Below are 14,700 nucleotides of genomic sequence, written 5' to 3'. Positions count from 1 at the left end.
ACCAAAGTGAACGATTGTGTTATGTGAGCATTATAGTAAGGTGACCAGAGGTCAACATAATGAATATATGTACGAGGTGACCAGAGGTTACCAACATAAATGAGTGTGTTATTTGATCAAAGAATCATTGTAACTGGACCAGAGGTAAACATTGTCAATATGTGTTCAAGGTGAGCAGAGTTAACCTAAGACAACATATGAAGAGTGGTGTCTGATCACCTTAGTCAATATTGCTAGTGTGAACAGTGTGTTACTTGCTATATTTTTATACCCTTCCCAAATTTGTTTCTTCATGTTTTATGACATAAACTACATTTGTAAAAAATTTTGGGTCATGGATTTTGAATTAATGTAATCACTCCTTTTGTAATAGCAACGTTGACAGTTTTGTGAACTTCTGATGAACAGACTCTACAGGCGAAAGGACTCAGTCTAACATGTATCAGGGGAAACGAGTACCAATTAATGTTAACGTTAAGTAGACACAGCCTGTTGGAAAGTTTTATTGTAATTTCTATGATAGAAAAAAAGAAGAATATTGTTCCAATCAAGGGCCCTTAAAGTACACATAAAAAATGCATCATGATTTGTATATGCATTTATCGGTTAGAAAGCAAAATTAAATTTGAAGGTCCCATCCAAAGGGTGAAAATAAAGGAAGCAAAAGGAGGTGTTCCACGCGGAATATTTGTATTTTATGAACTCTTACGTACGGTGACCTATAGTTGATAATGTCTGTGTCATTTTGGTCTTTTGTGAATAGTTGTCTCATTGGCAATCCGTTGAAAGTTTGCAAATATCCTTATGACCAAATTACACGGATGATAAATATTCACCATTTGTTACGTTGCCGTGTTCTAAGCGTATACATGCAGGTCATGAATTAATTTGTTGAATGAAATCAAATTGGAGCTTATAATTCTTCTATACAACAAGTATTGTTGACCTATTGCTTATAGTTTAAGAAAAATTGACCAAAACACAAAAAATTAACCTGAGCAATGAACCGTGAAAATGAGATCAAAGTCAATTAAACCTGCGAGACTTTATTTAGAATATCGTTGATCATCTCAACGAGATTGATTTTCTCGCTTGAACCGGGACGGCGAAATCGAGAAAGGCAATCGAGTTGAGATGACCAATGATAATCTGTTTATAGCTATTCTAGCAACGCCACGTGCCTGCTTAGTTTTTAGCTATAATTTTCCTTCTCAAGCAAGTAGCACGAACTGAAAAATTATCACAAAAAAAGATCAAAGGCAAAATGCACAAAATAGCGATAATGACAAATACATAATGATATATTTGCATACAACAAATAATAATATTAACGGTACCAATTTTCTTGCACCAGATGCGCATTTCGACAAAACATGTCTCTTCAGTGATGCTCGTGGCCAAAATATTTGAAATCAAAAGCTTATATAAAAGATGAAGAGCTATAATCCAAAAGGTCCAAGAAGTATAGCCAAATCCGTTGACCTATTGCATATAGTAATAGAAAAAAAGACCAAAACTCAAAACACTTAACTGTAACCACTGAACCATGAAAATGAGTTCAAGGCCAATTGACACCTGCCAGCTAGACATGTACACCTTACAATCATTCCATACATCAAATATAGTAAACCTATTGCAAACAGATTAAGAAAAACAGACCAAAACACAAAAACTTAATTATAACCATTAAACCAAGAAAATGAGGTCAAGGTCAGATAACACCTGTCAGTTGGGCATGTACACCTGACAGTCCTTCCATACACCGAATATACAAGACCTATTTCTTAGAGTATCTAAGATATGGACTTGACCACCAAAACTTAACCTTGTTCCCTGATCAAAAAATGAGGTTGAGGTCAAGTGAAATCTGTCTGACGGGCATGAGGATCTTGCAAGGTACGCACATACCAAATATAGTTATCATATAACTCATATTACTAGTACTCTTAATAGGAGAGAAATTAACATTAAAAAAAAATCTTAACTATTTTCAAGTCGTCACACAACCATAAAAATGAGGCCAAGGACAATGGACATGTGACAGACGGGAACTTCGTAACATGAGGTATCTATATACAAAGTATGAAGCTTCCAGGTCTTCCACTTTCTAAAATATAAAGCTTTTAGGCAGGTAGATAACGCCGCCACCGAAGTCGCCGCCCTATCCTTGTAGCGAGCTTTCTACGACATGTGTCCCAGGTTCGACAAATACCTGAAACATATCTTCTAGCATACATTAATGTTTAACTACCTTTCGATTGCTGTTCTTCATTCTACAATAGCTATTAAGACATCAAACTTCATTATAAAATGAGAACCCTTTTGTTTCAAATTGTTAGTGTGCATAGTAGAATAAGCCACGAAGCAAGAGCCCCACGTGAGCTGTGGTCTGTTGATGAAGTGGTAGTAGGTTCTTCTCTAAAAAAACGATTACTTTTAGCCGTCGTGAAGAAGCTCAATGGAATTTACATTATATTTTGGAGAAATTGTCTCTTTAATGATGATAATTCAATAAATGGAAATAAACTAAGAACCTACAGAAAATTTAAAGTAAAGTATGAACTAGAAAAGTACCTTATATTGAATTTAGATAAAAATGTTACAAAAAATTATGCTAAAATAGGAATAAGTAATTATAGTATGTTGGCTGTTGATCGCGGTAGATACAACAAAACAGCTTTAGAAAATAGAATATGTCCTTTATGCCATAAAGAGGTGGAAGATGAATTTCATTTTATCATAACATGTTCAGAAATTAATAAAACTAGGATCAAAATGTTAGATGAAATTTCTAATATTGTCCCCTGTTTTAATAAATCAAGATTTTTTAAAATTTTTATACGACCGCAAAATTTGAAAAAAATTTCGTCGTATATTGCTATCACGTTGGCGTCGTCGTCTGCGTCGTCGTCGTCGTCGTCGTCGTCGTCGTCCGAATACTTTTAGTTTTCGCACTCTTACTTTACTAAAAGTAAATAGAAATCTATGAAATTTTAACACAAGGTTTATGACCACAAAAGGAAGGTTGGGATTGATTTTGGCAGTTTTGGTCCCAATATTTTAGGAATTAGGGGCCAAAAAGGGCCCAAATAAGCATTTTCTTGGTTTTCGCACTATAACTTTAGTTTAAGTAAATAGAAATCTATGAAATGTTGATACAAGGTTTATGACCACAAAAGAAAGGTTGGGATTGATTTTGGGAGTTTTGGTACCAACAGTTCAGAAATTAGGGGCCAAAAAAGGGCCCAAATAAGCATTATTCTTGGTTTTCGCACAATAACTTTAGTATAAGTAAATAGAAATCAATGAAATTTAAACACAATGTGTATGACCATAAAAGGAAGGTTGGTATTGATTTTGGGAGTTAAGGTCCCAACAGTTTAGAAATTAGGGGCCAAAAAGGGACCCAAATAAGCATTTTTCTTGGTTTTTGCACCATAACTTTAGTATTTATAAATAGAAATTTATGAAATTTAAACATAAGGTTTATGACCATAAAAAGAAGGTTGGTATTGATTTTGGGAGTTTTGGTCCCAACAGTTTAGGAATAAAGGGCCCAAAGGGTCCAAAATTAAACTTTGTTTGATTTCATAAAAAATTGAATAATTGGGGTTCTTTGATATGCCAAATCTAACTGTGTATGTAGATTCTTAATTTTTGGTCCCGTTTTCAATACTATAAGCAATAGGTCTAGTATATTCGGTGTATGGAAGGACTGTAAGGTGTACATGTCCAACTGGCAGGTGTCATCTGACCTTGACCTCATTTTCATGGTTCAGTGGTTATAGTTAAGTTTTTGTGTTTTGGTCTGTTTTTCTTATACTATATGCAATAGGTCTACTATAATTGGTGTATGGATGATTGTAAGGTGTACATGTCTAGCTGACAGGTGTCATCTGACCTTGACCTCATTTTCATGGTTCAGTGGTTATAGTTAAGTTTTTGTGTTTTGGTCTGTTTTTCTTATACTATATGCAATAGGTCTACTATAATTGGTGTATGGAATGATTGTAAGGTGTACATGTCTAGCTGACAGGTGTCATCTGACCTTGACCTCATTTTTTCATGGTTCAGTGGTTATAGTTAAGTTTTTGTGTTTTGCTCTGTTTTTCTTATACTATATGCAATAGGTCTACTATAATTGGTGTATGGAATGATTGTAAGGTGTAGATGTCTAGCTGACAGGTGTCATCTGACCTTGACCTTTTTTTTAATGGTTCAGTGGTCAAAGTTAAGTTTTTAGTTTTGGTCTATTTTTCTAATACTTTATGCATTAGGTCAACTATATTTGGTGTATGGACATATTTTATGATCTTTATGTTGGTTAGGCTGGTTTAATTTGACTTTGACCTCATTTTCACGGTCCATTGCTAAGTTTTAAGTGTTTGTGTGTTGTGGTCTGTTTTTCTTTATTTATAAGCAATAAGTCAACTATATTTGTTGTATTGAAAAATTGTTAGCTGTACATGTCTGCCTGGCATGGTTCATCTGACCTTGGCCTCATTTTCATGGTTGATTGATAAATGTTTCCTTTTCTTGGTTAATGTTGAGTTTATGTGACAGTTGTAATAAAGCTTTATATTTAGGTCTATCAAGATAGTATCAGGAATTAGTAAAGAAGGCGAGACATTTCAGTGTGTGCACTCTTGTGGTGTAGTAAGATAGTACTTTAATGTTAGATGGGCTATCTATTGAACCATGCTTGATGTAATTGGTTTTTTTTTTGTGTAGCGCGATAGTACTACGATTTTATATGGTATATCTATTGAAACATGCTTGGTATATTTGGATTTTATTGTTTAGTAAGATTGTACTATCATGTAAGATGGTCTATCTATTGAAACATGTTTGGTATATTTGGTTTTTATGGTGTAGTAATATAATTATATGATGTTAGATGGTTTATCTATTGAAACATCCTTGGTATAATTGGTTTTTATTGTGTAGTAAGATAGTACTATAATGTAAGATGGGCTATCTATTGAAACATCCTTGGTATAATTGGTTTTTATGGTGTAGTAAGATAGTACTATGATGTTAGATGGTCTATCTATTAAAACCTGCTTGGTATAATTACTTTTTATTGTGTAGTAAGATAGTACTATGATGTTAGATGGTCTATCTATTGGAACATGCTTGGTATAATTGGTTTTTATTGTTTAGTGAGATAGTACTACGATTTTTTATGGTATATCTATTGAAACATGCTTGGTATAATTGGTTTTTATGGTGTAGTAATATAATTATATGATGTAAGATGGTTTATCTATTGAAACATCCTTGGTATAATTGTTTTTTTATGGTGTAGTAAGATAGTACTATGATGTTAGATGGTTTATCTATTGGAACAGCCTTTGACCAAAGGGTCAAAAATTAAACTTTGTTTGATTTCAACAAAAATTGAATGTATGGGGTTCTTCAATATGCTGAATCTAACCATGTATTTAGATTTTTATACGACCGTATATTGCTATCACGTTGGCGTCGTCGTCCTGCGTCGTCGTCGTCGTCGTCCGAATACTTTTAGTTTTCGCACTCTAACTTTACTAAAAGTGAATAGAAATCTATGAAATTTTAAAACAACGTTTATAACCACAAAAGGAAGGTTGAGATTGATTTTGGGAGTTTTGGTCCCAAAATTTTAGGAATTAGGGGCCAAAAAGGGCCCAAATAAGCATTTTCTTGGTTTTCGCACTATAACTTTAGTTTCAGTAAATAGAAATCTATGAAATTTTGACACAAGGTTTATGACCAAAAAAGGAAGGTTGAGATTGATTTTGGGAGTTTTGGTCCCAAAATTTTAGGAATTAGGGGCCAAAAAAGGGCCCAAATAAGCATTATTCTTGGTTTTCGCACAATAACTTTAGTATAAGTGAATAGAAATCAATGAAATTTAAACACAAGGTTTATGACCACAAAAGAAAGGTTGGGATTGATTTTGGGAGTTGAGGTCTGAACAGATTAGGAATAAGGGGCCAAAAAGGGGCCCAAGTAAGCATTATTCTTGGTTTTCGCACCATAACTTTAGTATAAGTAAATAGAAATCTTTGAAATTTAAACACAAGGTTTATGACCATAAAAGGAAGGTTGGGTTTGATTTTGGGAGTTTTGGTCCCAACAGGTTTTTAGGAATAAGGGGCCCAAAGGGTCCAAAATTGAACTTTGTTTGATTTCATCAAAAATTGAATAATTGGGGTTCTTTGATATGCCTGATCTAACTGTGTATGTAGATTCTTAATTTTTGGTCCCGTTTTCCAATTGGTCTACATTAAGGTCCAAAGGGTCCAAAATTAAACTTAGTTTGATTTTAACAAAAATTGAATCCTTGGGGTTCTTTGATATGCTGAATCTAAAAATGTACTTAGATTTTTGATTATTGGCCCAGTTTTCAAGTTGGTTTAAATCGGGGTCCAAAATAAAACTTTGTTTGATTTCATCAAAAATTGAATAATTGGGGTTCTTTGATATGCCAAATCTAACTGTGTATGTAGATTCTTAATTTTTAGTCCCGTTTTCAAATTGGTCTACATTAAATACCAAAGGGTCCAAAATTAAACTAAGTTTGATTTTAATAAAAATTGAATTCTTTGGCTTTTTTGATATGCTGAATTTAATCATGTACATAGATTTTTGATTATGGGCCCAGTTTACAAGTTGGTTCAAATCAGGATCCAAAATTATTATATTAAGTATTGTGCAATAGCAAGAAATTTTCAATTGCACAGTATTCAGCAATAGCAAGAAATCTTCAATTGCACAGTATTGTGCAATAGCAAAAAATGTTCAATTGCACAGTATTGTGCAATAGCAAGAAATCTTCAATTGCACAGTATTGTGCAATAGCAAATATTTTCAATTGCACAGTATTGCGCAATAGCAAGAAATATCTAATTGCACAATATTGTGCAATAGCAAGAAATTTTCAATTGATTGGAGTTATCTTTCTTTGTCCAGAATAGTAGTTGAATCAACTTAAATCATTGTTTTATACAATGCACAATGTATATTCACTTTTACTACCAACTGATAAATTAAAACACTCTTTACCATTCAGTGATAACAAGCACTTTTTGTTACATTTTAATATTTTATGATGTATTTAAATGAGTAGTTATTGTTTCAAACTCCATTAGAAATTTGAATTGAGATCAGTTTTGAAAAAAGGGAAAGGGGGATGTGAAAAAAAAATGGTGGTGGGGGGGGGGGGGGGGTTAATTTTTCTCATTTCAGATTTCATAAATAAAAAGAAAATTTCTTCAACCATTTTTTTGAGAGGATTAATATTCAACAGCATAGTGATTGCTCAAAGACAAAAAAATTATTTTAAGTTCATTAGACTACATTCATTCTGTGTCCAAAACCTATGCTGTGTCAACTATTTAATCACAATCCAAATTTAGAGCTGAATCCAGCTTAAATGTTGTGTCCATACTTACCCCGACCGTTCAGGGTTCAACCTATGCGGTCGTATAAAGCTGCGCCCTGCGGAGCATCTGGTTAATATTTGGACCTGGTTATCAAATTGGTCCACATTGAGGTCTAATTAAAGGGATCTAAAATTGAACATGATTTGGTTTCATCAAAGATTTAATTCTTGGGGTTTTATGATATGCTGAATCTAACCATATATTTAGATTTTGGATATTGGACCATAATAGGTTTTTAAATGTCCAATTTGAAATTTTTAAGTTTTTATGTTTGAGTTGTTAGACCACATTCATTCTGTGTCAGAAACCTATATTGTGTCAACTATTTATATTTATTTAATCACAATCCAAATTCAGAGCTGTATCAAGCTTTTATGTTGTGTCCATACTTGCCCCAACCGTTCAGGGTTCAACCTCTGCTGTCGTATAAAGCTGCCCCCTTCGGAGCATCTGGTTGATTGAGGTGCCAATTTGGGCATAATTGGTTTTTAAATGTCCAATTTGAAATTTTTAAGTTTTTATGTTTAAGTTCATAGACCACATTCATTCGTGTCAGAAACCTATATTGTGTCAACTATTTAATCACAATCCAAATTCAGAGCTGTACCAAGCTTTTATGTTGTGTCCATACTTGCGCCAACTTTTCAAGGTTTGACTCTGCGGTAGTATACAGCTGCGCCCTGCGGGGCATCTGGTTTGTTATTTTTTTGACTACTATAGAGCACTCTGCCACCAATACCCCAAAAGACATCAATCAGGTCTTCATAGGTGTGTGCATGACCTGATTTCAGTTTTTTTTAAGCCCCCCCCCCCTCCCAATGTTCTTTGGATGAAATTATTTTAATATATTAAAAGTCGCTTTTTTTTTATTTCATTATAAACTAGGGATCATTCTGATTTCAGTGATATCTAGTTTTATACAAGTATCTTTATTAATCCTTCCACCACTAAGGGTCACTCATGCATAGTCCCTAAAATATGATGTCATAGAGAAAAAAAATGTTGATTGCACCCTTGTGTAGGTGCACTCAACTCCAATCTTAATTAACTAGGGAAAAGTGCCATTATTGGATATTAATAAAAACATAAAAAAGAGAACTGTTTTGAACAGAGGATTTTATTTTATAGCTTAAAATACTGAAAGATTTGAACAAACAGTAAAATGATTCCATATTCTATAAAGAATTTGTGTTAGCATTTATAAGAAACATGATGTAGATGTTCTGGAAATTAAGTCTTACGAAAACAAAGGTCAAAAGACTGCTACTATAGTTTAATTCAACTTGTTTCATATTGTACTGTACAATGCACGCAAGTGACAAAATCCTCGTGTGTAAACTGTTAAAAAAGCGTGTATTACACGCGAATATCATGTCACTTGACATGTATGCCTGTATATCATCTTAAGATGGTACCTAACACTACAGGGAGATAACTCTGTAAAATCAGCAGAACGTTTTAATGACGTTGTGTTCATAAGGGAGGGCCCTCATGGGGTTTTTGATTATGTGATTACTTGGCCGTTTTTTTAATGATTATTTGATTATTAAGCCAAATATTTCATGATTATTTGATTACCTAGGACTGTATTTTTAGTTTATGATTATTTGATTACTAACGATAAGCAAATATTTAATGATTATGTGATTATATTGGCAAAAAAATGGTGATTATGTGATTACTAGGACCCCCCCATGAGGGGCATCATAAGGGAGTATTAAGCTTCTCAATGATCAAAATAAGTGTTTGTCAAACTGCTATATAACCAGTGTAATTTTTTCTGATCAAACGGTTGGTTCAAACTTTTTGAAATTTTTATATTTTTGTCAAAGGGTCAAAGTAAATACTTTGTCAACATTTTAAGAAAATTAAAGGAGCCAAATTAATTTGAGTTAAAGTGTTGGGTACCACCTTAACGAATTTATATCACAGGTTCTACAGCAGTAATATTTTCCCCCAAAAAAGGCCTTACAGATACTTTATGATGACTGATTTTTGTAGGACCTTGCTTCAAGTAAAAATAAATTGCAAAGATGGTTGAAATAAAAGCATATTTTGATTCACTAAGTAATTTAAATTTATTCATAAATATATTAATCCTTGTTCTTTACAATTTTAATCTTTTTTTCATAGTTGGTCCTATGGAGTATTGTTGTGGGAGATATTTACACTCGGAGGGAATCCTTATCCATCTGTACCTGTGGAAAGATTATTTGAACTTTTAAAAGAAGGTCATAGAATGGGCAGACCTCCATATGCTTCAGAAATAATTAATAAAACGATGCAGTCCTGTTGGCATGAGAATCCATCAGGGCGACCATCTTTCAATAACCTTGTTATTGATTTTAATAAAATGTTGACCTCTATGGACAACAGAAGTGAAGTAAGTATTTATTCTATAATTATGGAATTATCAGAAAAAATAAATAGTCAAAATGGTTTTTTTTATAAATTCATTTAAAGTTTGATATTTACTTTATAAATCTTGTTCTCAAATATATGTCTATATTATACAAATGTCAGTGTAATTTTGTATGTATTTTCTGTTAGGCCAGGGTTTTTCAATTTTGCTGGTTTACATATTTTTCACATTAAAAAGTCAGGTTGGTCGGTAGGAAAAAAAAGTAAAAAATATCTTTCAAGACCACAAATATGTAAAAAAAAATATCTTTCACATTTCTAACAATATGAGTGGTATGCTATTTTGTCATCATTTCTTAAATTTGTTATCCTTGAAATTTAATTACTCAACGGTTATAAACAAAAAATGTATGGTATCCTCATCCAAGTTTTGTCTACAGACAAAGACAACATTATATTGTCATTTCACAAACAGATCCTCATAGTTGTCTTCCTGGAATTCATCAGTTGTCATGCATTCCTGTTTGAATATCAATAATGGAATTTTGGATCCTCAATGCTATTCAACTTTGTACTTGTTTGGCTTTATAAATATTTTAATATGAGCATCACTGATGAGTGTTATGTAGACGAAACGCGCGTCTGGCGTACTTAATTATAATCCTGGTACCTTTGATAACTATTTGTTATCCAAAAGGAAGATTTTTGTTTTTTTTATTATTTATGAAACAAGAAAATTCCAAATTATTTTAACTTTAACTTGACGACTTCCACGTTTTGACAGGTTCATTTAATCTTTGAGGTGATACATCTTATTGAATTATGACAAAAAAGTGAAACAAACTTATTGTTATGGGTTTTGAACACAGGTTTCTCTCATCAAAATTATTTGGCTATTTTTAGCTCACCTAGCCTGAACTTTTACAAAAATCTCTGAAACTACTGGGCCAAACTTAACCAAACTTGGCCACAATCATCATTGGAGTAAAGTGTTTAAAAGATATAACCAAAATGGCCTCCATAGCTAAAAATAGAACATAAGGGTAAAATGTAGATTTGGCTTATATCTCTGAAACCAAAGCATTTACATCAAATCTGACATGGAGTAATATTGTTAATCAGGACAAGATCTGTCTGCCCTGACATTTTCAAATGAATCAGACAACCTGCTTATTAATTAGTAGTTTTAAGTAAACTTTGCCATTTTTAGCTATAACTAAAGTTGCAATACTTCTTCAAATATATTTTTTTTTCATTTCAGGAATATCCAAATCTAGATGATTGTAACAGTATACATCCCATCATATCATCATGATCATAGTCTCTCTCATGTACGAGGCATTCACTGACAACTGTGTTTTATACTAATAGGCAGTGGTTGTTTCATTATCTCAATCATCTAGATCGTCTTCCACATATTGAATTATACTTGACTTAATTGTTCAAAGAAGACAACCATGCATCTTATTCAATCTCATGTTTTTACAACAAGTGCTATAGTGAACAAAAAAAAAGTTTTTGTTGCTCTAATGTTCAACCTGTGCAACCTCATTGACACCAAAGACAAAGAAATACTATTAGAAATCCAGTGTCTGTGATTTTTTTTTTTGTGATTTGTGTTGACAAGGATAAATATGTTTAATCATGTAAAGTACAGGAACTTATTTCAAGTCATTTTTTAAATGGAAATGTCCAAAGTTTTTTGATGACAATTTATATTAATTGTGACGAAAATGCGTTCAAATGACGACGAACGAACTTCAAATTGTGATCTTTTGAGAAATAATGAAATTCAAATCAGCGAACTGTCCGGGAGTATTAAACAAATTATTTCGATCAAATGACGAAACTATACTCCTGGTTGTTGAAATGCCAACTGACTAATTTTACAGCAAAAATGTTCTTTTATAGTTATGATCTGTAAAATTTGCATCATTTTTCCACATTTTCTATATTAAATTTTACAACAAAATTAAGCTAACAATACACAGGATTGTCAATATAGTTTTTTCTGTTTTATCATTCTGAAAGTAGAAATTGTGCAGGCACAATACTGTTTTTTATTGGCTCATGCTTTGCAACATTATACACTATTTTATATATGATTTTGGTTATACTGTTGAATTACTTTAGTATACATTTCAATGAATACAAATGTACAAATTTTGATTATTTAGAAGAATGAAAATAAGTGAATTAAATTTTCATTTAAATTCATACATGTGTACATATTAAAGAAGCATAGCAGATGCAGTTTAGCAAGAGGAAATGAGAAGTTTTTGGTAAATGAAATGTGTTTAAGACAACCTTATGCTAAGCTTTTATCCACACACGGTACCAATAATAGCCAATTGCCTAAGGTTGCTTTGACCCGAATCCTTAGGTGGTAAAAGGTGGGACTATTTTAGTTGAGTTCCAAAGTTATGGTAGGGTGAAACAACCTCCTTTATTCTGCAATGCATAAAAAAAAATCCCATCGGGAAAGGTTTTGTCCACACTTAGTTCAAATGATGGGACCAAGGTGGGTAAGGTTTTATAAGGTTTAAAGTTTGGGTAGTGTTACCACCTTCCAACTTTAATTTATCAAAAATTCCCTACGGCACAGCTTTGTCAACAATAAGTACAAATGATAGGGAATTACCTAAGGTTGTTTGGACCCAACGACCAAGATGGGTAAAGTGCTTTAACTTTTTTATACGACCGCAAAAATTTTAATTTTTTGGTCGTATATTGGTATCAGGTTGGCGTTGTCGTCGTCGTCGTCCGAATACTTTTGGTTTTCGCACTATAACTTTAGTTTAAGTAAATAGAAATCTATGCAATTTAAACACTAGGTTTATGACCATAAAAGAAAGGTTTGGATTGTTTTTGTAAGTTTTGGTCCCAACAGTTTAGGAATTAGGGGCCAAAAAGGGCCCAAATAAGCATTTTCTTGGTTTTCGCAAGTTAAAAGAATACATGTCAGTTTTCAAATCCCATGTACAGAATAAGGATAAATCATGGATATCTAAAAAAGAGGGACGAAAGATACCAGAGGGACAGTCAAAATGCCAACGAGGTTCAGGTTTTGCTTTTCTTATTTTAAATGCTTCATGGGAATATAATATACAGCATTTTTATATTTAGAGAGCTTATATTCTTCTGCATTTTTTAATCTCGTCTATAAATAAAACTAACCTTTGGAGTACATTATCATATAAAGATTAAAATAAATTGCAAAAAATACCAAGTAGTCCAAGATCAAGATATTTATAAATATCTTCGAAGTTGTGATTGAGAACTTTGTTTTCCTAAAACATATCTTTTTTGCAGTTTAGCAAGGTTCTTAAATTGAAGAAAATACAGTTCTAAAATTAACATTGTTGATCTCAAGTAAAAATTGAATGTATAGTAAAAAAAAAGGCAGTGGCTATTTGACTGGCAGCGGCAAAATAGCAAATTTGCTATTTAGCCGGCTCTAATTAAATTATATTTCACTGGAATTAAAATATGTAAAAACAATAATCAAATATGAGATTGCTCATATAGAGAATAGATAAGCAACAATAGAGCTGAAAAACGCTCAGTGGTCAATTGTGTGATTGAACAGTATTGAACATTTATTGAACATTTAAACATTTTGAGATGAACAGTTTTCGAATGATTTAATGTATTGTTATTCTTATCTGTTATTGATTATAGTATCTAATAAAAAAAATATAAATCTTTTGCAATTTTCTTTATACATATGCATGTGCTTTATGGTTTCAAAAGGGTTAGAAATGCGTTCATTATATATATTCCGGACCATATGAGTATTTTGACCATACGTGTATGGTCATGACCATATGCGTATACTCATATGGTCCGACCATACGCGTATGGTCGGACCATATGAGTATAATACTCATTTGGTTTTTAACGGGCCGGACCATATGAGGTATATTTTTTTTCAAATTACATTATAAAAGAGGGACGAAAGACACCAAAGGGACAATCAAACTCATAAATCTAAAACAAACTGACAACGCCATGGCTAAAAATGAAAAAGACAAACAGAAAAACAATAGTACACATGACACAACATAGAAAACTAAAGAATAAACAACACGAACCCCAACAAAAACTAGGGGTGATCTCAGGTGCTCCGGAAGGGTATATAATGTTTCAATAATACAAAAACTTTATCTAAAAACATGACAATTTTTTAATTTTATAATCCAAAAACTTCGTAAAAATTGAATATTGATGACATAGTTAGTTTTCATCGCTAGTTACATTCGTGCATGTAGGCTTGGTTGACATTCACTTCCACATGGTATCATAGCTTTTTTGCATTTGCAAGAAATTTGTGCACGATCGTTTTCATTTACACATTTTGTTTGCGAGTGAAAACAAGCCTTTCTTGCAGCTGCATACAGTGATACCGAGCTCTTTGGCCATTCCGATGTCTACGGTGTTTTTAAGAAGCTCTACATCTCAAATATCGTAACATGACTGCAATACACCATCTTCACAACACAACTTAAATAAACTAATTGAATGTTACTTTCCAGTGCAGTGACTTCTTATATAAATGTAACAGTTCATTAAGAAGTTTTTGGTATTTAATTTTTTAGTCGACCTATTGCCATTTACTCGAAATAACAAATCGGTAATGACCATCGGTAATGACCATCGGTATAAAATGTGTTTACTATAAATTTGACAATTAAGTAAAATAACTATGTGAAACTTCTTATTTTTATTTAGCTTATCTTTTTATTATAATATAATAATAAAATTACCTACATGATAGCGTCTTTTTAATGAACGGTCATACCATATGCAGAGTTTAGAAGTATTTAAAAAAAGTAAACTGTAACAGAGTGTTAATTACCCCGACCATACGCGTACGGTCGGACCATATCAGTATATACCCATATGGTCATGA

At 32.4% G+C, this 14,700-nt stretch overlaps 1 protein-coding gene across 1 annotated transcript; it reads left to right on the top strand.

Moving 5' to 3' along the window:
* The first annotated feature begins 670 nt into the window (after positions 1-670).
* LOC143059883 (fibroblast growth factor receptor 4-like) lies at positions 671-13,496 on the top strand. Its single transcript, XM_076233462.1, has 3 exons — positions 671-2,065; positions 9,561-9,810; positions 11,050-13,496. Exons 1-3 carry the CDS (start codon positions 2,061-2,063, stop codon positions 11,101-11,103), a joined length of 309 nt encoding a protein of 102 aa, XP_076089577.1. The 5' UTR covers positions 671-2,060; the 3' UTR covers positions 11,104-13,496.
* Positions 13,497-14,700: the final 1,204 nt, after the last annotated feature.

The sequence above is a fragment of the Mytilus galloprovincialis genome, unplaced genomic scaffold, assembly GCF_965363235.1.
Source record: "Mytilus galloprovincialis unplaced genomic scaffold, xbMytGall1.hap1.1 HAP1_SCAFFOLD_35, whole genome shotgun sequence".
Classification (NCBI taxonomy): Eukaryota; Metazoa; Mollusca; class Bivalvia; order Mytilida; family Mytilidae; genus Mytilus; species Mytilus galloprovincialis.
Note: the sequence above shows the minus strand (reverse complement) of the source record. Positions and strands in the feature narration are given on the sequence as shown.